Source organism: Gymnoscopelus braueri, assembly GCF_963280865.1.
Source record: "Gymnoscopelus braueri genome assembly, chromosome: 12".
Taxonomy (NCBI): domain Eukaryota; kingdom Metazoa; phylum Chordata; class Actinopteri; order Myctophiformes; family Myctophidae; genus Gymnoscopelus; species Gymnoscopelus braueri.
In genome coordinates, this window is record NC_137614.1 from 40,570,187 (window position 1) to 40,593,437 (window position 23,251).

Below are 23,251 nucleotides of genomic sequence, written 5' to 3' on the forward strand. Positions count from 1 at the left end.
TTTCTGAGAGACAGAGAGAAAAGCGAAGGAAGCAATAATGAAGAGACACTGTATTTGAGACTGGCTCTCCACACCTGCACTGTGACCTTATCAAGAGACTGGAATCACCCTGCACAGTATACTGTATATATAATACACCACAGTAAAGCAACACCTCTACACCGACATGCAGCACTCAGGATAATCTACTACAGTATTAATATAACAACCCACTGGGGACTATTTTTGATACATTTGGAATAATTGCCTCCCCATTCCGTCCTCTGATCTGTGCTGCAGACATCAACGCGTGGAGTTGTCAAACAGCAGAAAGATGTCTCACTGCGAGTCGCAATCAGTAGCTAACAGCATGGTGGCCATCAGGCACTCTGTCATCCCATCAAGTACGGTTGTCATTAACCACTTAAACCCTATATACAAATTCTGGTCAGTTTACGTTTTTAACCACCTGAATCCTATATATTTCATTGACAGGGTCCCCCAGGGGTCTGTACTAGGCCCACTGTTTTTTCTGCCAAAATCTCTTTGCCAAAAATTGCAGATCTGCAAGCTCGCAACGTGTCGCAAGGCTAATGTTCGCCTCAGAATAGGGATGCTAAGGTTCAAGTGGTTAATTTGACGCAAGTGTCAGTTGTGCGTTTAGATTTAGCTCACCTCTTGAGCATGGATAAGGAATACAAACACTTTACTTTGGAGTGAAATAGCACAGTGTACGGATATTGAGGCAGACATATTATTGATATTAATTGTAATTTCTCTTATTGTAATGTGAATTTTAAGCAATGAATATAAATGGATAACTATTTATAAATAACTTTTAATGCTAATGATGATGTTTTACTTCGGAAGGGGTGGTGGTATGTTCTGCGGTCATCCGAAATTTTTATTTTGTTTAGAGATGTTATTTGAGCTTTTGAAATACTAAAACACACTTTAATATTACAAATAAAAGTTTATAATCAGAATGTTTCATACATTGCTATACAGTAGACATATTTAAGCCAGACTTCCGATTTCAGATTGCAAATTCAAGATTCATTCCATGAAAGATTCAGCATTGTATTTTGACGATTATACGGATATTGCTTTGAATAATTATACCTTTATGTAAGTCACCAATACTTTATGAGAAAATTGACACAAGCTAAAAGACACTGAATACACCTTGTATGTGATATGATATGTTTTGTTTTTATACTTGTGCTACATCTAGAACATGTAGCATTATCTTAAAATCCATGATGTCATATAGATTACTGTACCCATTTGAAATTATTTCATCAAGCTTCTTGTAAATGTGCAGCTATTGAGAGTGATCCCTTTTTATAAATTTTCTACATGAAACCTGAATCGACGTCTTCATTTCATTTAAGGTGGTAACCATCAGTCCGATATCAGGTGAGAACACAGATCATACACATACTGGACTGCTGTAATAAATACTTGTTTTATTTAAATTGTAATTATTATTTATTTACAACAAGAACGATATGAACTGTTTGACAGTCAATCGTGTCATGGAAGTGAAAGAGTTCAAGGGGGGAAAGGGTTGAGAAAAGGGTTGAAAAGGGGGTGAATAAGAAGTGATGGTGTTCAGTTTGTTTGGCCTCGTTTGTTTGACCTCGCATCCGTTGCGGGGCATCCGACAAGCCGAGCAGAGGGGAGGGGGGACAGGGAAATGGAAAGGGGGGAGTGGATGTAGAACAAGGTCTCCCTGCCTCTGTGTGAGAGGGTAGCAGATGGTTCTTTATAGTCCATCGCCTGAGGGTGTCGCTTGCCAAAAACAACAGCTCTGCAAGCCGTAGCTTGTAGACCAGATCATTTAGGCCAGTGGTTCTCAAAGTGGGATCCTCAGCTAAATTATTGATAGATAGGAATCAAATTAACTCCCAAGTGTGTACAAATGGAGCTGTGGTCAAATGGGGTCTGTGGTCTAATGTATACTAAACTGGGGGGGGTCCTTGAAATTAAAAACGTTTGAGAACCAGTGTTTTAGGCAAGCAACAGCGTCATACTACGGAGTATAATTGTAACTCCAGGCCACCCAGGAGCATGCCTCTCCACAGGCCCAGGGGGAGGTGTGTGGGGGAGCTGGGGAGAGGAGTAGTTGCACTCAGCCCTGCCTGCCTCGAGGGCCCCCGTGCTTGTTGCGGCGGCAGGAACCCAGCAGCGTCTCCAAAGCCATCTTCACGAACGCCTGGAAGTTATTGCTTCTCTCCCTTCGGCTGTCCTGCGAGGGGATGGAAACACACACAGATAGTCTCACTGGGGACACGCGGAAAATCACGCCAACTCTTTTCTGTGTGATTCTCCTTAAATTATCTTTTGATGTTTTATGGGTTTTTAGATCAAAATTTACAGATGATACCGTTTTTTTGTGCTTATAAATGCTTACCTCCTTGCTTTTTGTTGTCATCTCCTTTCTGATCAACTTTCTTCGGCTGCTCTCTGCTCTCCTTAGGACTCTGAGGTTGCTGAGGAAATAGAATGATTATAATTATTATTATTTTTAATCCTAATATTCACAGGTTGAGAGAAACCATATTATGTAGATGGCTTTGGCATGGTGGAGAAACCAATTTTCGTACCTTGGTAGCTGCTGACTTCTTGTCCGATTTATTACCTGTAAATTGTGGAAGAATTCAGATTTATCAGGTCAAGCCTACTTTTTGAAACAAAATGCATCTCGAATGAATGCATTTATTTAATAACATTTAATTGACTCTTTTTTATTTAGGTTTGAGTGACAGCCTTTGAGGTTATCTATGAAAATATTGCATTTCATTTATATAAAGTCTTAACTCAAGACACTAAGAAAACAATTCATATAGCCATATATTCTCCATGCCTACAGTGACAGAGGCACTGAAATTAACATTTAACATCATTTATTTGTATTTATTCTTGTTTTTACCTTTTGTTCCGGGCATCTTGGCAGTGCTCCAAAGTCAGTGCTTCCTTTAAAAATGCGGTGCTTAATGTGGTGTTCAACGGGCACATTTATGGCCCTGGGTCGTGAATGGACGGGTCACCAGGGCCCCTTCGGGAAAGAGCGTCACCGAAAAGAAAAGAGCCCCGTCAGCTGCAGGGGCTGGGCTGCTGAGGCACGCGAAACCACCTGGCCTTTATAATCCCACCATTGTAGAGCCACTAGAACGCAGCATTGTCCATTGTTCACCACACAAGAAAGCAATCTCATCAGGTTATTCATTAATCCTCCTGAGTGTTAATACAACTGCCTTTAGTCATGCAGTGGTTCTCTAAGTGGGGCCCCCCCAGGGGTCCTCAAAGGGGTTCTAGGGGGTCCCCTGCATGCAGCAGAATTGGTCAATATAGCATCACAATCAGTTTAACCCTATTTTACATATTGCCAAATCTTGATGCCTGAAGAAGGTTTATGATCAAAAGCTTGCTATATAAAAATAATAACATTATCTGATTTTGCACAGTTTTGAGTGTTTGTAGGCTGCCTTTTGTTGCATTTTTTGCCAATTAAAAAATAGCTGATCTACAAGCTGACGTGTCATGAGTACCTGACCCTGGCACAAGATGGGGCTCCACGGCCAAATCATTTTGGGGGTCCTTGACCTCAAAATGTTTGAGAAGGGTCCATTTGGTTCCATTAGCACACTGTCCACCAATGCAATGTATTTATATGGCACATTTTACAAACACAAGGTTTCCAAAGTGCTGCACTGTCAGATTGAACAAATTGATTGATTAATTATTCATTAATATTAACAGTGAGTTTAACTTTTTACTGTGTTGATAACTGCATGTGTGCATTCGTGTAGTAAATTATGAACGTTGCTTAGCAACAGTAACTTAACAGAAACGTGATGGGGAAAAGATTTATTGCCTAAAAAAAATCCGGGTTAATGTAAATTATTTGTATTCTGTGGGTGGAGAGATTATATATAATAATGTTAATAATAAAACATAAAAATCAAAAAACAGTGAAACGTAACCTTTGGTACACATTTTTTTGACTAAGCTATAAAGCATGTGGATCATAATTTGCTCTGCACTCCGTCAATCCCCATTATTTACACATCAGCGCAGCGGAAAGCGGTCGCTTCCTTTACTTCCTGCCCGTGTGTCACGTGACCTGTCAGGGAAAAAAAATCAAGCGATGGAGAAATGCTAAAGGAAGGTGAGTGTCTGATTTAAAGCTTCATTCCTGGATGTTGTGTCCGCCTGTCACCGTCCTTACTGAGACACGGCCACACTGCACCAGCATGTCAAACATATCTAATGAGCACATGTTCATGAAAACCTTAAGAAATGTGGTCGTTTTATGCACAAGGAGTAGGCTAATAATAGTGTGGCTAGTTGTGTTAGCTGTCCGTTGGCCTTCCCTTTGCTCTGGTTACATCTGGTTGAATGCTTGTTATTGATACCCTATGTCTATCTCCTGTTATAAATGTATCTGTTATATCGTCTTATATCGTGTGGTATGTTGTTATATCGTCTTATATCGTTCGTGTGATATATTGTTATATCTTCTTATCTTGTGTTATATGTTGTGTTGTGTCATGTCTTGTGAACATGTTGTTACATGTTAATATCTTGTGCTTGTTTTATATCTATGTTGTGTTATATCATATGATAGAACGTGATTTATTTCAATTCAGGTGAACTAATGCTACATAGAGATTTATTTAGATCCATAATAGGAAATTCTCTCTGTGTCAGAGATCAAAACAGATCATAATGATCACTGACACACCGTAACAATACAGTTATTATTACAGTTATCATGAACATGCATGGAGGGACACAGCAGATGCAAGACCTAGCCTACTGTATATATACAACACATCACGCGACACTTCACAAATTAGCACTTGAAACTACTTAAGTGAGTGAAGTATGGACCCATGATGACATATTAAACGGACCATGATGACATACATTTAATATGTCAAGTATGGACATGGCATATTAAACAACATACCATCATTCATTAATTGATTGATTGATTGAATATTTTATTAGACAGAAATGTAAACAGCACGAGGTACAGTCAGACATTTGGGCTAAAGGATAATCACAGACCAGTATAACCAGTATAACTGGTGTACATTTACACCAGTAGGCCAGTTGTCAGTCATGCTAGAGCATTGTAATAACATCCTCTAGCAGCTAGAGGATGTTATTCACAAATAAAATGCTAGAGGTAGAGGTTTCAATTGGATCATCCTGATGGCATATTGATGAGAAAGAGGTTAGGTTCTGTATTTATGGCAATGCAAGGATATTTGGTATAGAGGGGGAAAGGACAAAGGAGGGGGCTCCACCAGCAAGTACAGACATCTGGGCGACGCCATACTTTGTTTTCTTCTCCCTCTACACCAAATCTCTTCCCTGAAAATAGCCGATCTACAAGCTCACAACGTGTCGTGTTGTAAGCTTGCATATTGGCTGTTTTTGTCTATTATGGCATGCCCAGAATACTGAGAATAAGGACACTAGGGTTCATGTGGTTAAGCATACAGGAAGTATTTCATGTTCTGTCATAGCGGCACGGACCGCTATGACATGAAGATGCCTCACTTATAAGAATGTAACTAATAACTATGGACAACAACATCATCCTCCTCGGGTGTGTGAGACAGTGACAGCTGTTCTGTTGTTGTTGACAGGGATCTGCCCCTGGCAGTGGCTTCCTGTCTACCCCACAGTGCTTGAGGAATGGCTGCCGTTTGGCAGCAGGTGTTGGCAGTGGACGCAAGGTGAGACTCGACTCGGGCAGCAGGATGGATGTTTCTCAATTGATTGTGATTGTTTATAGATCAGTTGTGATTTATAGGCCAGTTGTGATTTATAGGCCTGTCACACTAATCGCACTTCTTTTTGCATTATCATCATAATCGTTTCCATATTGAAAGATTTCCAAATATTAAAAAAGAAATAGCAGATCTACAAGCTTACAACGCGTCACTTCGTGACACGTTGTAAGCTTGTAGATCAGCTATTTCATTGTTCTGCTATTTTTACATGTATAAAAAATATTAAATGTGTCAATAATTTCTTTGTATATTTCAGTTATTTGTCATATCTGCCCTGCGCAATTTTTGATTAAGAAGCCTAAAAGGCTTCATATGTTCCAATGTTCAACGCCAAACACACAATTAAATCGTTAATCGCAATTATTTGAGTGACAATTGATCATCAACTTAAATGTGTAATCGTGACAGCCCTAGTGATTTATCGTTTGTGTATTTGTGACTTTCCCCCCCTCCCTTCTCCTCCCTCCCACCCTCCCTCCCTCCCTCTGCAGGTACAATGCTTACCGCACGCCTACGTTCCCACAGTTCCGCACGCAATACATCCGGCGGCGCAGCCAGCTGCTCAGAGAGAACACCAAGTGTGGCTTCGAGCCGGGTCTGCGCAGGCAGTACCTGAGGCTGCGCAGCCAGCTGCTGGCCCTGCGCTACGGCCCGCTGTCCGAACAGAGCAGCTTCAGGGCCAGCAGTGTGCGCAGCTCCCGAACCACACTGGACCGCATGGAGGTCAGAGCCCCAGGGAGACGAGGGAGAGAGATAACATAAATGACTTGATTAGATCTACCTGAGGAGGAGGACCTGTGATTGTTATTAGGGCTAGGCTATACGGATAAAATTAAATATCAAGTGATTAAACACCAGGAAAAGACAACACTTATGTCATGTCACGATATTGGATTATCCCAAATCCCAGACGATATCTAGTCTCGTATCACGATATCGATATTGATATAATATATTATATAGCAGTATCATTGCTCAGCCCTAATTTGATTTATGACCTGTTACTTCAGTATTCTAATCCTGTCTGCCATGTCAGTAATCTTTATCGGATTGGAAAGTGAGAATTCCTGACTGAATTACCTACTTTATTTGAGGACCTCTCTGGTAATACTAATACAGTACTGTGTGAATAGACATCTCAGTCATGCTGCCGCAGATTCACCCCTTAATTCTTTGTCAAAAATCCTGAAAATAGCTGATCTACAAACTGATAGATCTGCTATTTTTTTTTAAATTAAAATTGATTATATAATATACACAATTCAATCGATTAGTTCGATTAACTGTTGCACTCCATTGGAGTTTTGCAGTTTTTTTGTTAAGCTCTCAGCAAAATATGGCTAGATTTGTTAGTTAATGGTTATATGACTGTGGCCACATTAAAGTATACAGATTCTCCCTAACATTGCTTTGTGGTTCGGCCATTCCCTGTGATTCCTGTGGTAATTAGGGTGTTATTATTATACCGTCAGCATGCTCTGCTGGAATTACTGAAGTAATAAGGTAACAGTTGCTGTTATAGGACCTCCTCGGGTAAAACTTTTCCTGTCAGAATTGGGCTTAAAAGACCTGGAACTGATGTCAGCACTAAGTGTAGATAAATGCAAATATAATCACATTATATTGATGCAATTTGTGTTTGACAAAGTACAATGACTAGACGGGCTGATTGAGACATGAGAGCCACGTGTGCACACACTGGACTTCAATGTCCACTTGCTGTCACCGCGTGTCACACATGCTGGCTCTGCACTCACATGAATCTGAGCAGCTTGGTTGAAAGAGCCTGAGGCATTGTTCATGTTTAGGGAAGCATGGCTGTCAACTCCACAGTGCATGGTGGCGCACTCTCAGTGGTGGAAAGTAACTAAGTACACTTACTCAAGTATTGTAGTACTTAAGTACAGTTTTGAGGTGCTTTTAATCTACTTGAGTATGGCCATTTTCAGTACTTTATACTTCTGCTCCATTACATCTCAGAGGCAAATATTGTACTTTTTACTCCATTACCGTTAGAGGTTACTTTGTTTCTATTTCTATTATTATTAAAAAACATACATTAACAAATTAAGCCCTATATTATACTTTTGTCTATTTGGAAATATCTGATCTAAAGCTCACAAGCTTGCTATTTTCTAATAAGTTCTTCAAAATCATGTGTGAAATGGGCCATTCATAATACGTATTTTAAATTTTGACTACTGGCCTTTAACTGGTAACAGAGTATTTGTATGTTGTGGTATTGCTTCTTTTAGCTTATTTTACGTAGTAAGACATCGTAAGAGTACTTCTTCCACCACTGTGCACAGTGCACACTGTACCAATATGTTACTGTTGGTTCCCTCTTCATTCACATAACCACATAAAACCCAGGCGTCCCTATTTTGGGCATGTCATTAAAAATGTTCAAAACGGTTTTGACAACAACGCTCACAACGTGTCACAAAATTATGAAAGTTTTGTGATTTTCCCCCCCAAGAGTTTTGAAAATAGGGAATGAAAATGTACTCAGATAGCAGCCTCAGAAACGTTCAATATGCTTTTGAAAATAGCCGATCAACAAGCTCAGTCAGAGCTTTTAGAGCTGCTGTTTTCAAAACATCGAACGTTTTTTGCCTATAACGACATGCCCAAAACAGGGACGCCAGGCTCAAAGTGGTTAAAGCTCATTCCATGAGGTTCTTTCTCTCTCTCTCTCTCTCTGTTTCTTATCTGGACAGGACTTCGAGGAGGACCCTCGTACTGCCCAGGGTGCCCGTGGTCACCGCCGCTCTGTCAGTCGAGGTTCTTACCAGCTTCAGGCCCAGATGAACAGAGCCGTCTACGATGAGAGGTACTTTGGGCCGGCCCGTGACACGCTTCCATACAATGGAATTGCATTCAGTCAGTTGTATTCGTGCTTTGAGCAGTTGCTTTCTGTTATATTTATTGGCGAGACCTTTTGCGGTCGAATCATTGCCTGAAACTATTTAATAAAAAATGTTCTACTGGGAGCTAACGGTGTGCGGACTTCCCCTCTTTTCCCTGTATTTATTGGCGGTAACTGCTCATAGTTGGATCGCATTCGAATACTCATCATGTTGCCAGGCCGCGGTTAATAAGCCATATCGTACTGATTATATGCTGCCCGTTGTTGTTCTGTGTGTTGTTGTGCAGGCCTCCGGGCAGCCTGGTGCCCACCTCGGTGGCAGAGGCTAGCCGTGCCATGGCAGGGGACACAACCCTGAGCGAGAATTATGCTTTTGCTGGCATGCACCACATCTTTGACCAGCATGTGGACTCTGCCGGTAAGCCAACTTCTTTTTACAGCATGGCTCTCTCTCTGCAGGAGGCCAACCGTCTATAATAGGTCAGTCTGTGTGTGTATGTGTGTCTGGACATTTCTTGTGCACACTACCAGTAGACCAACTTAGTACCTCACGTTTGAAATATTTAACTTAAATTTTATGATGGAAGTTAAAAGGGCTCGGATCGGGCTGGAACCTTGCCCAACCTTGCCGTTCTCATGTGGATCTTGACATCGCCACGATTGTATTTTTAAAGCACGGCCAATTTGGAATGCATTGAGTATCCCTTTGGTCGTGTTCTCCTTTTTTCTCGCTTTAGTTCCACGGTTGCAGTTCGCCAACGATGACAAGCACCTGCTCGCATGCTGCTCATTGGACGGCACCTTGTCCATCATGACTCTGTCCCCGCCCCCACCCAGCGTGAAGGTGATCCTGAAAGGCCACGGAGGTCCTGTCACAGATTTTGCCTGGTCCCTCAGCAATGACGTCATAGTGTCCACGTCACTGGATGGGACACTCCGTATTTGGAATACTGAAGACGGGCGTTGCATCCGTGAGGTCAGAGACCCGGAATCCAGCGAGCTGCTGTGCTGCACCTTCCAGCCCATGAATAATAACCTTACTGTGGTGAGTAAGTTGTAATAATACTAGTACTGTAAGTAGATCCCGACAGATGCAAATGTTTGGGCCCGTTCACGATTTTGGAGAGTCCTAGACCACCTGCTGCTGATATTTTGACCGCCATTTTGTAAAAAAAAAAAAAAATCAATTTGAGAACATTTAACTTATAACCAAACAAATAAATAAAAAGAAACACTAGTAACTTTTTGATAGATACAAAAAAAACAACAACATAAAATTATATATTTTTGGGAAAAAAAAGTTTCCTAGGGCGTTGTGGGCATCACTTCCTGTCGATTTGATCCCTGATACCTGATCAAATCGACAGGAAGTGATGCCCACAACACCCCAGGAAACTTAAAAATAACAAATATATAATAACACATCAGCTGCATAAATACTGATGTCTTCAGAAAAGTAAAAGAACGGCCAATATTACATTACATTACAGTCATTTAGCAGACGCTTTTATCCAAAGCGACTTACAATAAGTGCATTCAACATAGGTAGGGAACGAAACTACTAATCACCAGAAGTCTTAAGTGCATTTCCTGCAAAAACAAGCAACCAAGAGTATACCTAGCGCTAAGGTAAAAGTGCAATATATCAAGATATAGCTGTATAGTAGGCTGTATAGTAATGCTAAGGTAAAAGTGCAATATATCAAGATATAGCTGTATAGTAGGCTGTATAGTAATGTTACATAAAAAATTTGAAAGGGAGAATTGGTTCCTTATGCTTTAGGTGGAGCACTGACTGTTTGTAGATGATTCATTATGATCTCATATCACAGCAGTTTGATCTCCACACCCCCAGCATGACGATACACTCGTACAGGAAAACAGTCTGTTGGCTCACACACGGCCTGTGGGAGGCTTGCAATAGTGCCAGTTGGTGTGCAATATGTTTAAATTCACTTTATAAAAGGGAACTAAACATGGATGTGAAAATGGAGTAAGATGATAAACATCAGAGATATATTTAAGTCTATATCCCTAGTCAAAACAATCATGATAAGGCTGCATTGCCACTGAAAACCACTCATCATCCATGGCTTGTTTTCTTTCTTTTTTAAGGAAATGACTTACTTTTTGTTAATGCGGATGTCCCTCCACTCTGTTGTGCAGGTGGGAAACAGCAAGCACCACCTCCAGGTGGTGAACATCTCCACGGGTAAGAAGGTGAAGGGAGGTTCCAGTAAGCTGACAGGCAGAGTGTTGTCTCTGTCCTTCGATGCTCCGGGGAGGATCCTCTGGGCCGGCGATGACAGGGGAAGCATTTTCTCCTTCCTGTTTGACATGGCCACAGGTACAGTCGCCATATGAAAACCTGTCAGTCATATACGGCTGAAACGATGAATAATTTAATCGTTTCAGTCCTGAATTATATTGAGGTCTGCAACGTGGCTTTCGAGATACATGGAGGACACACTGATTCACTCTTTGGGGAATTGATAGATAATATATCGAAAAGATAATTGACAGATTAATAGACTATTATTAGTTGATGGCAGGCCCAGCGTAATTTTAGTTTGTGAGTTGAATTGTGGCCCTGGTTGAGAGAGAACCACCAGGTTGATGGTTCCTCTCTCCTCCACAGGGAAGCTGACCAAAGCCAAGCGTCTGGTGGTGAGTGAAGGCAGCTCCATCTGCAGCATATCTGCTCGATCCTGGATCAGCCGTGAGGCCAGGGACCCCTCGCTGCTGGTCAACGCCTGTGTCAATAAACTACTGCTGTATAGGTCAGTCCACACAGCCTGCAGTTATCACACACCTGCTAATAGAATGCATGTTAGTTTTTAAACAACTTTACAAGGGTGTTGACGTGAGAAAGTCGTGCGAGAAAGTATAAATGATCCATTTTCAACCAGGCATTCCTATTCTGGGCATGTCATTCTAGGCAAAAAGTAAAAAAAAAAAGCTAAATAGCTGAACTATAAGGTCAAACGCAATGCAACGTGTTGTGAGATTGTATATCTGCAATTTGTGCTAGTTGTCGTACAATGAAGTATATAGGCCTTAAAGCGTTTTTTTTTTGTGTTTATGCTCTTGTGTTGGATTGGATTGCAGAGTGGTGGACAATGAAGGAACTTTACAGCTGAAGAGAAGTTATCCCATCCAGCATGGTTCCCAGCACGTCCACAGCATCTTCTGCCCCCTCATGTCTTTCAGACAGGGAGCCTGTGTCGGTAAGCACATGACTTTTTTAACAAATGAAGTCAGCAAGGATGGCTGGATGAATCCATTGCTTCCACGCCAACGCCAAACCGACCTCGTAACAGAGCATAATACGGAAGTTTGTTTTCGCTAAACAAAATGGAGTATCAGTATTTAATATCCAGCCAGCAAGTGGTCGTTGACAATAGGAAATTGTGTATACAGATGATTATATCTGCAGAACAACTATGATGAATTTAGGAAGAATTGTCATTATATTAGCCCAATTGGAGCCAAGGTGTCGCGCAAAAACACTATAAGCTCAACGCGTCGCACCGTGACGTGAACTGCTATTTTAGCTATTTTAGAAAATCAATTATTATTTAAATTTTTATTTGATTATTTTTTTAAATAATCGCATAAATAATAAATGAGTTTGATTAACTGTTGCACACCTAGTGGTCATACTCCTCCTCACAGTGATTGTCGTCATCCTCTCTCTTCCACAGTGACCGGCAGTGAGGATGCGTGTGTGTACTTCTTCGACGTGGAGCGCAACGCCAAGGCCATCGTGAACAAGCTGCAGGGCCACGGGGGTCCGGTGCTGGATGTCAGCTTCAACTGCGACGAGAGTTTGCTGGCGTCAGCCGATTCCACCGGCATGGTCATCATCTGGAGGCGGGAGCAGAAATGATTTGACCGACCGACCAACATGCTTCCATGCAGTGCACACACGAAAGAACATTTGTGTGTCATTCCATAATCCGTCCAATCGCAAGTCTGTAGATTTGTTCTTCCCTTGAATGTAAACAGGCTACATTTGAACCGTTATCAGTTGCAATGAGGTAGAAATCCATCCATATCCACGTCTGTATGTTTTGGGATTTCTACGGGGTGGGTCTGAGAAATGCTCACTTAACCCGGTGGTTCTCAAAGTGGGGTCTGGGGACCGCCAGGGGTCCTTTAGGGGGTTCCGGGGGGGCCCCAGCTACATTTAGGAACCAAATGGACCCTTAGAGGTCTGTAGCTCCAAGAGCGTACGTACGCTCTCTGAGTTATGGGCGCCTAATTCATACAAAACTGGGGGTCCAACGTTTGAGAACCACTGACTTCACTTAACCACTTGAACCCTAGTGTCCCTTTTCTGCATGTCATAATAGGTCCCTCAGACAGTGAGGTTCAACATGCTCAAAGTAACAAAGGCAGCTCCAGCCAAGAAGCAGTTCTAGGTGTGAGATAACTTTGCTTTGCATTTTTTAGGTTGCTTTTCAGCGACTTGTTTTATTGTGCTTATGAATCGGCTAATTTCACATTGAACTGATTTGGCATAGAGGGGGAAAAAAAGAGGGGACTAAGTATATAGCCCTGGGGGACCGCGGTCAGTGAAGTACATAGGGTTGAAGTGGTTAAACTGTGTCTGCTTTTCAACATACAGGAAGATAGTGCTACTAGCATGCATGAGCGTCGTCTCTTATGGACATCACTGAAATCATTTGAAGAAGAGAATGAAAGGAAACTCTGCTCAAACGCATTCCATCACAAGACACTGACGGGCCTCTGACGTAGATCTATTTAACTATTTATGTAACTGTTTATCAAGCAGTGTAGTCGTAATAGACCGTCTTCTGTCCTTTTTATTCCTGCAGTTGTCTTTTAGGCAGCCAGGTGTGTTTCCATGTTTGCTGTAACATGCATGGCATTGAATTCCAGAACCAGTTCTGGCATATCAGACTGGACATCAATCAAGAAAAAAAGAAATGAGTGTGTATGTATGTGGGTTTGTTTCAGTGTGTTTGTGTTTAACTGTGTGTGTGAGTGTTATTCTGGTCATGTAAGTTGCACATTAATATATTTAACAAATGCACACAATAAACTACTGTACCTTTATCTGCAGTCTTTTTTTCACTGATTGTCTCAGAATATATTGTCATTAAAATGTAATTAGTGAACACTCTGAAGGTTATAATGTCATTTGAGCTGACTTTCCAACTCCAAATTGTCATGTCCTTTTTTTAAGTGGCTTTCCCCCATACAACTAGAATTGTATATAGTTGGGACATTTTTTTGTACATATCAATTGAAAACTGTGGCGGTTTTATCAAATTAGAACTTACTGTAAGTCACAAATTCAAGAACACATACATATGTATATTATAATAAGGGTGCCACAGTTACCGTAATTGAACTAATCGATTTGATTGATTATAACAAAATCTATTTCAATTTAAAAATACAATTCCTTTAGTTTAAAAAAATTATGACAATAGCAGATCTACAAGCTCAATGTAAAGTGACACGTTAGAGCTTGTTGCTATTTTGATCGATCACTCTGATAATGTTGGTTTAGGTTATATCAATTTTGATGATGAAAATATTTGTATTCATTAATCAATTAAACCACTGTACGACCTTGATTACTCTGATAATGTTGGTTATGGTTATATCAATTTGGTCCATTTAAAAAACACATTTTAATTGTTTCATTTAAAAAATATATATAAATAGAATTATCAATACAAATATAATTGATTGGTGCAGGCGCCCCTATATGATAATGATAATCTATTTGATTTGGGTATTATGAATGACGAGAGATATGAGATACTTGCTGAATTGCAACCCTCGTCCTTTTTGACCGCTCTGATCACCCGTAGCACCCGGTACAGAGGCGATCACTCTGCGGCTGCGCATTATTGTTGCCATGTCCGCTTATTATAAGCGACTTTGGGCTTGTTTTTCTGTGAAGTTGCTTGTAAAAGTTGGTGGTTGCGTTTTTTTTCGGGCTTGTTTGAGTTGTTTCTAAAGTGTAGTTGCTTATTTGGGCTTGTTTCCTATTGTTGTTTAAACCAGTGGCTCTAAAACATTTTCATGTCAAGGACCCCCAAAATGAATATGTATTTGTCCACGCCACGGACCCCCATCTAAAAATATTTTGTGCCAGGGACCCGGACCCCATATCAGATTTATGTTGTTAAAATAAAATATTCCAAAATATTCAAAGTTTTCGCCTTTTTCCTCCAAGATGTTCTACAAGCTCAATTGTGAGCTTGTTTAATATACAAGCTCACAATTGTTAGTTAACAAACATATTATGTTTGAAGTGCTCATGTGGGCTCATAGTCGCTTCATTTGGGCTTGTTTCAATCGCACTTCCTGGCAACACTACTGCGCACACGCACAGCCAGTTCAGGAAGACGGAAGTCCGAACACAGCTCAGCAGCAGCAGCAGCGTTTCAGTCAGTTTCAGTGTTTTATGTACCTTTAAACTGTGTGGTTGAAGAACTTCGTTAAAGAAAAGCCTTGCTAACGATCGGTTAATGATAATACCCGCGTGATAGTCTAATGAAACTGCTGCTGCTGGGAGAGGAAATGAACCAAAGTGAAGATATTATCCTCGAGGAGGAGGAGGAGGAGGACACGAGTCCTCGAGTTCAAGTTGATGATGGCAGCAACAAGAAGAACAGCATCATCAGCAGACAGCAGTGTGTGTATCCTGGTATGTATTACTTTACTTTAGCCAAAGTATCAATACTGCGATGTAGAAATACTCTTGTTACAAGTAAAAGTCCGGAATTCAAAATGTACTCGAGTAAAAGTATCGGCATCAAAATGTACTTTAAGGTACAAAAAGTAGAAAGTAGTCGTTATGCAGAATGTTTTCAAATGTATAAAACATCTTTTGAAAATAGCCGATCTACAAGCTCATAGCATTGTGAGCTTGTAGACCTGCTATTTTCAAATGGCTGAAATACATATATATATATATATATATATATATATATATATATATATATACGGTAAATCTACAAAGTAACTAGTAACTAAAGCTCTCAAATAATTGTAGAGGAGTAAAAGTGCAATGTTTGCCTCTGAGATGGAGTGGAGTAGAAGTATTGAAAGGCATTGAAAATTGGATATTCTCCAGTATAGTAAAAAGTACCTCAAAATTTTACTTTAAGTACAGTACTTGAGTAAATGTACTTAGTTACTTTACACCACTGGTATGTATGTATGCTGACCACACGTCCCAGTGTCGCCCGGGTTGTCCTGGTTTAGACATTTGAGTGTTTTAGAATTATTTAAACTTTAAAACACTCAAATGCCAGACTGTCGGTTTTCAATATTGACCACCAAATTGTCCCAGTTTTCTCGACTAGTAAAAATAATACTTGTTGATGCACTCAAAACAAGTATTATTTTTTACTAGCTTAGATGTTTATCATGTTGGTTGAATATTTTATTGACAGTTTAAAAGTACATTTATGTAAAATAAAAAGTCAAATGAATATAATCACAAAAAAACCATAGGCTTGTTTCCATTGTGGTCCATATACACATTAAAACATCTCTGGATAAACAACAAAATATGCAGTTTAAACAATTGATTAGAGACGTTTTGAAGCTTATTGTGAAGTGAAGCTCACTGAAGGCAGGCTAGTTGGAGAATTGAGCTATTAGGTCAATTAGAATTTGGCTGAAGCAAGCCCATGATTTTTGGGCAGATTTTAAATGGGGAATTTAAAAGTTTCAGGACTGTTGGGTAGAGCATTCCACTGTGTAGTGGCCGCATAGTAGAATGCATTTTTTACCCTTGAGTGACTTGAATTTAGGGGGGACAAGGTCAGGGAAACTACCTCTGGTGGAGATGCAGCCACTAAGTGCTAAAATAATTGTCCCCCATTCTAACGAAAACGCCAGGTAAAAATAAAATGTCTGGGGAAAAAATGTAGCAAAAATAGCAGATCTACAACAAGCTCCCTGGATTTAAGTGATTAACCCATTAAAACCGGGAAAAGCATCTGTCATTTTCGGTTTTCTCGTATATACAAGCTCTCAGCGTGTCAATTTGTGCCGCGCTGCGAGCTCGTACATCTATTATTTTTAAGTTTTTTATAAATCTTGAAAGTGTTTGACACATCTTGAATCATTTTGAATTAACGGTAAAGTTTGAGAACTACTGATATAGAGGGCATTTGCAGAATCGGCCTCAGGTCGTTAAATGGCCCTGTTTGTTTTTTGTTTTTTTGACAACATGGTCATTCTCTCTCTATCTCCAGGAGAACATCTGCTCCAGTTCAGCTATAGCTTCTGGTTCAGCAGGAGAACCCCCAGCCGACCTGCCAGCACCCAGAGCTATGAGCAGAACATCAGGCAGATCGGAAACGTGGCGTCTGTGGAGCAGTTCTGGAGGCTGTACAGTCACCTGGTGAGACCAGGAGACCTGCCGGGACACAGTGACTTCCACCTGTTCAAAGGTACAATGTACAAACCTAGTCCATATCTAGACCGGTGGTTCTCCCAGTGGGGGGTCCCCACATAATAATTTTTTGGGAGGTTTTTGACCCCAGATGACAGTGAAGTGACAATTAAGGACTTTTAATATTACCTAAACAAATATAGAAAGAAAAGAAAAAAGACCATTACTGCATCAAAAGTCATCAACAAACTATACTATAAAAACTGGTCAAACATTGGGCAAATTTTCAAATTATATATGAAAGAGGCAAAAATTGTGAAAATATCCTTGTAGATTGGATATTTTCACAATGTTTATCTGTGGAGTCAAACTAAATGTAATGCCTCAACTCCTGCAATTCGAAGTGCTCGTCAGGTCAAATATGATTATTTTGGGCGGTCGCGGCCTGAAAAGGTTGAGAACCACTGATCTAGACAACGATATCAGTGAGTGTTATTGTTTAATATTTAATTAATGCAAAATTGGTTATTGTGTTTAACTAAAACTAACGAAAGAACGAAAACTAGAATTGGAAGGAAAAAAAAGAAACGTTTTTTTTATTAACTTAACTCTTTGACTGCCAGAGTATTTTCATAAAGTACTCCCCCATTGCCAGCAATTTTCGTGTTTTTTTTATTTTTATATTTTGAAAATTTTCATGAAAATAATTGATCAGAGTGTTTTTTAAAGACGCCGCACAAATCCGCCACCAGAGAGCAGCACATGATAGCTTGATCAGCTCCTGGTGTCTCTCTCACCCTTCTTGAGCCATTAGACAGGGAAAACCATGAAAACGGATGTGACGTCCTCCCAGTTTGTTTTGATCGTCAAAATTACGTTGTGATGCACGACGGCGATGACCGATCGTCACCCAGACCATAGATTATAGAAGAGAAACTGTCCGTTTGTCCGTCATACCGTGTGAAAAACCGTTTGTTTACCTATTTTGGACGAAATGACCGGGGGAAAATAATCAAAAACCGGAAACGGAACCCAGGACATGAAACCGGATGCAGATATGGGTGAAGTAAGTGGAACTCGAGAATAACATTGAATTTTAAGCAGCATAGCGCGATCAGAGATTAAACAATGAACGCAAATCCAACGCGTCAAACGCGTCAATGGCGTGGGTGGATTAAGTAGTTATTGACACGTTTTCGAGTCAATGGCGTTTATAGAGTTAAAAACTAGGCTTTATTTAAAAAAAAATATTATATATATATATAAGTTATATCAGTTATATATATTTTGGGTTTATTAGATCTATTTTCCAAATGTTAAGCTGTGAATCAATATTTAGAAATGGCATATTTCTTTTATTGCACATGCACACAATAATTCTGAACCCATATTACAAAAACTCCTTTTCTCAAATTAAAAACTAAGCTAAACTAGCCAAAGCCTCTTTAAAAATGAATTAAATCTAAACTGAATTTGAAAACATGATGTCAAAACGACATGAAAACTAATCAAAATGTAAAAACTATAATACTTGCCAATTTTTTTGGGGGAAAATAGGCTAGCAGATCTATAAGCTACGACGTGTTGTGAACTTGTAGATCGGCTATTTTCGCTATTCGCTGTATACGACAAAGTATATAGGGCTTAAGTGGTTAACATTGTTTGAATTTGTGTCTTTAAAGAGGGGATCAAACCCATGTGGGAGGACGACGCTAATCGTAGCGGAGGTAAATGGATCATTCGTCTCCGTAAAGGCCTGGCCAGTCGTTTCTGGGAGAACATCGTCCTGGCCATGCTGGGAGAACAGTTTATGGTGGGAGAGGAGATCTGCGGAGTGGTGGTGTCCATACGCTTTCAGGAGGACATTCTGTCGATCTGGAACAAGACGGCCAGTGACCAGATGACCACGTCCAGAATCAGAGACACTTTGAGACGAGTCCTCAACCTCCCCCCGAACACCATCATGGAATACAAGACGCACAACGACAGTCTGAAGGATCATTCCAGCTTCCGGAACACAAAGATCACTCTTTGAGGAGAGAGAGAGACTGTGTGTTGTGTTGTGATTCCTGACTTGACAAGTTGTGATTTGGGGTAAAGGAAGAAACACGTTTTTCTACTGGGGATCACGTCACATTACAGTATGGGGCATTTTGTAAAGTGGGCTTAATATTGCCAGTGATGCTTTTTGGGATCTGTTTGCATTCATTTGCTTTGAGACCCCATTCCACACGTCCTCTGAGGGTTAAATCCTCAGAATAATCATCTCTGTTCAATAAATGTACATGTCAATTATTTTTGTCCCCCAAAAAACGTCCCTTAAGGAGCTATAAAGTACCTTTTTTATTTGTCCTATCTTTGCCCTAATTTAGTAAAACTACCAGAGTTTTAATGGGTAAGCTTCAAAAACACATTAACCAAACAAAAAACATGATTTTGGGTGGTTGGGGAGGGGGGGGGGGGGGGTCTTTAATCTGTGCATGGTGTGTTTTTCTTCTAAGGTACTGACTAGCTAGCTGAGTTGAGCAGATGGGACTGAGAGATCATAACCGCTTTCAGTCTGGCGACATCTTAAAGAAATGTTCAGAAGTTTTCAAACATTTTTCGAAAATAGCCGACTGAGCTGTGAACTATTTTCAAATGGCTAAAGTATATAAAATAGGGCAAAAATGGTTAAGGATTTCCCCTGCTGCCGCTTTGCCCTCCTTCAGGGCATGGTCACACATAACGCAACAGAAGCGTCAGCGTCCCGTTCACTTACATTCTATGGGAGAGAAGGAGTGGAGATCCCCGTTGCGGTTTGCCGGTGCGTTGATACGACACGTTCAAGGTGTGGAGTTCAACATTGGTGAACTTTGACCGGGCATCAACCAATAGGAAAAAAACGCTGTGGTTGACCCCATTTGACAGGTATTTGACTTATAGTTTTCTTTCAGTGAGCCAACCAAACGAACAAACTAAACACCGGCACTACCCACAATCCACGTGACAAGCGTTTGCCGCCTCTGCATGCGTTGTGGCCCCTTCAGATTGTGTGACTGTGCCCTAAACCAGTGGTTCTCAGGTGTCCCCAACTAAACTTGTGATATTGGCAACTATAAATTATCTTTTTCTTTCCTCCCCCCGTCTTTTCTGCCTTTTATTGATAGTATACAGTTTATAGACAGGAAATGGGGAGAGAGAGACGGGGTGACATGCAGCAAAGGTCGTTGTGATCGGGATTTCGAACCTCATTGGAGCCTAAGTGCTAAATGGACCCTTGTGGGTCCATTTAGTTCCATCTGTACACTTTCAGAGACATGGGAGTCATACCAAACTTCCATGAAGTTCATCCTAGGGTCCATGAAATTAAGAAGTTTGAGAATCTTTCTAAGAAGTTTTAGGTGGATGATTAGCCAGCTGGATGCAGTGTTTGGATGTGATTGTGTATGCAGTTTTAGTTTTTCTTTGAATGCTGTCCAGAATATTCCTAGCGGTGATGACCCCTATGGTAACCGGAACCAATGAGAGCCCCCAGGCTGTGTGTGTTGTGTTAATTGCTGTGCTACAATGTTTTCTTTCCTTCACCGTTGATTGCTGTTTATGCCGTGTGCTTTGTTTTTAAGGCTCGCAAAAAATGTATAAGGAAACATTTAGAAATGAGAGAGACGTAACCAGGTGGACCAATTACTAGTGCTCAGATGAACCGGGTGTTGGCACAGAGTTTAACCAAATGAACCCTAAACGTCCCCTATTCTAGGCATGTCATAATAGGCAACCATTCAGAGGAAATAGCCGATCTACAAGCTCATAACGCATCACGGTGCATTGTGAGCTTGTAGGTTTTTGCTGAGATTTGGTGTGTAGAGGGACACAAGAAGGGGACCCCCGGTCATAAAGTGTATGTAGGGTTTAAGTGGTTAAAAGGCCATGCTTCTCTGCTATTCCATCCTAGCGTACACGGTAAAATCCTCATTGTTAATTGTACTCTGAGATAAACTGAGAGCGTACAAATGTAACCAAATGGACCTCTTAAGGGTTCATTTGGTTAAATTTGTATACACCAAGTTTGAAATGGATAAATTAACACAATTTACTGTGTATGTGATGGTTGTTTTTAAAGATTATCTGCTGGATCTAGGCCATTGTGTACGTAATGAAATGTAATTGCAGGATGCAGTGTATTTATTGAATAACGTGATATATTGGATGTTTAATTACGGAATAGTGAATTCATTGAAAGAGATGGTGGTGTCCTGCCTTGGATCTGGTGTGATGAGCTCTCAAAAGAAAAGCAGTGGAAAATAAAATGAACCTTTTTAATTGAATTAGTCTGTTTCCATGTCTCACCCTTGATTAAAAGAACCTGTCCAGTGTTAAGAGTGAACTTACCTCTACAAAGATGTGTCACTTACAGGTTTTACCCAATGATTAAAGTTTTTTGTTTACCATCCCCCAAGGCTGTCTCTGGTATTGTGAAACTTTCACCCAAAGATACATCTTAAAATACAGGAAATAACTCAAATGTGAAGAGGCCCAGTGAAGCCTCATCTCGCCTGAGGAACTAATCCCCAATTGAGAGAGGCAGCAACAGGATGTAATCACTCGCTATGGTGCTCCAAGCCATTGAATTACAGTACTACACACTAAACCTTATCCAGTCTGAGTTGATGTTAAAACTCTCCTTTGTCCCAATATGTGCATTCAAAATTTCTAATAAAATGTATGTTAATAAATTACTGGGTTCTTTATTTTATAGGTCTATGGATTTATCCATAATTTCACTCTAATTTCATTGTATCATAAAGCCCTATTTGGACAGGGTTAATATTATCGGGGTATGGCGGAAAATATAACGTTCACTGGTGTAATTTGCTACTGTGCAGGTCAATGTAATTATTGATTATTACACTGTGAAACTATTCACCATTTTCTCAAAACTGCACACACTTTCAAAACATTCCCATCTGTACAACCAGCTAACCTTCCAGTCAATCTCAAACTTTGCTTTCAGATAACATGAAAACAGATATGACTGTTGGTTACATAGGGATTAGTTCAAAAAACTGCAAACAAAATGTTAAGAATAGGTTTTTAATGTGGGACTTTCAGGAATACTCTGGTAAATGAAATTTAAAACCCTACAGGCTACTGTAAATACCTTACAATAGTGGATAAGAGAGTAGTGCATTATGTTCTTTTGGTTACAATTACAACTTGACCTTTGAAATGCCACACTTACAAAATATATAAGGAAGAGTCCATGCAAAATTTCCAAAAGCTTTGCAGTATTTACCAATGCTAAGTTAAAGTTACATCAGTTTTCTCATATAGTCTCAGGTCTGAGCTTTATCCGACATGGCTGTTGGATAAGGCCCATGTGTGAGATAAGCTGTTTTAATTTTTTATACATTTTTATACATTTCATTGTGTAATGTGTTATGTAAACTGGTTTTATTTATACCATGACTGCCACATGCGTGGGTTGTCACGTTTGTGTTTGTTTGTGAGAGGATCATAATGGAAATAAGTCTTTTTAAATAAGTTTTATCTGTGTTTTATCCTCGATTGTTTTTAACCTATATCTATTCATGTTCCTCTTCTTTGCAATTGCCCCCCAACATCAATTTGTCAATTTGTTCTACTTGGACCGAGACTGGCCTATTTCCTACTAGATAATGATCATTGGGTGCTACTGTCATACATCCACCCACTGTAGTTTCACCAAAGTACTAATCTCTCCCTAAAAATGACCTAAAAAGTCTCCCGACTCATTCTGTCTCTTTTGTTAGATGGAAATAAAGATCTTTTTAGTAATATGCCCCTTTAAAGATTCAATGTTTTGCCAAAATCTCTCTCTCTGGGTCGTCCTAGGACGAGCCCTCCAGCGGCGTATCCAGTCATCTGGATAATTCATACATCTCGCCAGTACTTTCCGCCTCCACATCTGTCTTTAGTGCGTCCACCCTCGTGATCAATCCCAGTGTGTTGGGTCCCATAACACAAGTTTGCTGGCTGGGAGCTCCTGGTGTGTGAGGCAGTGACTGGCCTGCCTCCTTCTCCTGGCTGCTATCTTCTCACATACACTTTACTGATGTTTAGTACTGCGTGCAGCATTCTGGTGTTGCACCCATCCAGGGAATTCTGTAGCGCAGGTTTCAGCGTCCAGCAATGAACTGGAAAATGTACTTGACAAAAGAAAACCCCCTACAACAACTT

At 40.4% G+C, this 23,251-nt stretch overlaps 2 protein-coding genes across 2 annotated transcripts; both read left to right on the top strand.

Moving 5' to 3' along the window:
- The first annotated feature begins 4,124 nt into the window (after positions 1 to 4,124).
- Positions 4,125 to 13,060, top strand: wdr13 (WD repeat domain 13). Its single transcript, XM_080444997.1, has 10 exons — positions 4,125 to 4,153; positions 5,646 to 5,735; positions 6,284 to 6,515; positions 8,513 to 8,625; positions 8,949 to 9,079; positions 9,399 to 9,706; positions 10,828 to 11,008; positions 11,300 to 11,441; positions 11,770 to 11,888; positions 12,366 to 13,060. Exons 2-10 carry the CDS (start codon positions 5,695 to 5,697, stop codon positions 12,548 to 12,550), a joined length of 1,452 nt encoding a protein of 483 aa, XP_080301123.1. The 5' UTR covers positions 4,125 to 4,153; positions 5,646 to 5,694; the 3' UTR covers positions 12,551 to 13,060.
- A 1,995-nt stretch (positions 13,061 to 15,055) lies between these two features.
- Positions 15,056 to 21,485, top strand: LOC308097299 (eukaryotic translation initiation factor 4E type 2-like). Its single transcript, XM_080445012.1, has 3 exons — positions 15,056 to 15,352; positions 16,914 to 17,111; positions 18,736 to 21,485. Exons 1-3 carry the CDS (start codon positions 15,199 to 15,201, stop codon positions 19,086 to 19,088), a joined length of 705 nt encoding a protein of 234 aa, XP_080301138.1. The 5' UTR covers positions 15,056 to 15,198; the 3' UTR covers positions 19,089 to 21,485.
- The last annotated feature ends 1,766 nt before the right edge of the window (positions 21,486 to 23,251 follow it).

Coding starts and splice junctions, on each gene's coding strand:
- wdr13 (XM_080444997.1), top strand. CDS start 5,695: ATGGCTGCCGTTTGGCAGCAGGTGTTGGCAGTGGACGCAAG. Junction 8,626..8,948: donor AGAGCCGTCTACGATGAGAG/GTACTTTGGGCC, acceptor GTTGTTGTGCAG/GCCTCCGGGCAGCCTGGTGC. Junction 9,707..10,827: donor TGAATAATAACCTTACTGTG/GTGAGTAAGTTG, acceptor TCTGTTGTGCAG/GTGGGAAACAGCAAGCACCA.
- LOC308097299 (XM_080445012.1), top strand. CDS start 15,199: ATGAAACTGCTGCTGCTGGGAGAGGAAATGAACCAAAGTGAAGATATT. Junction 15,353..16,913: donor ACAGCAGTGTGTGTATCCTG/GTATGTATTACT, acceptor CTCTATCTCCAG/GAGAACATCTGCTCCAGTTC. Junction 17,112..18,735: donor TGACTTCCACCTGTTCAAAG/GTACAATGTACA, acceptor GTGTCTTTAAAG/AGGGGATCAAACCCATGTGG.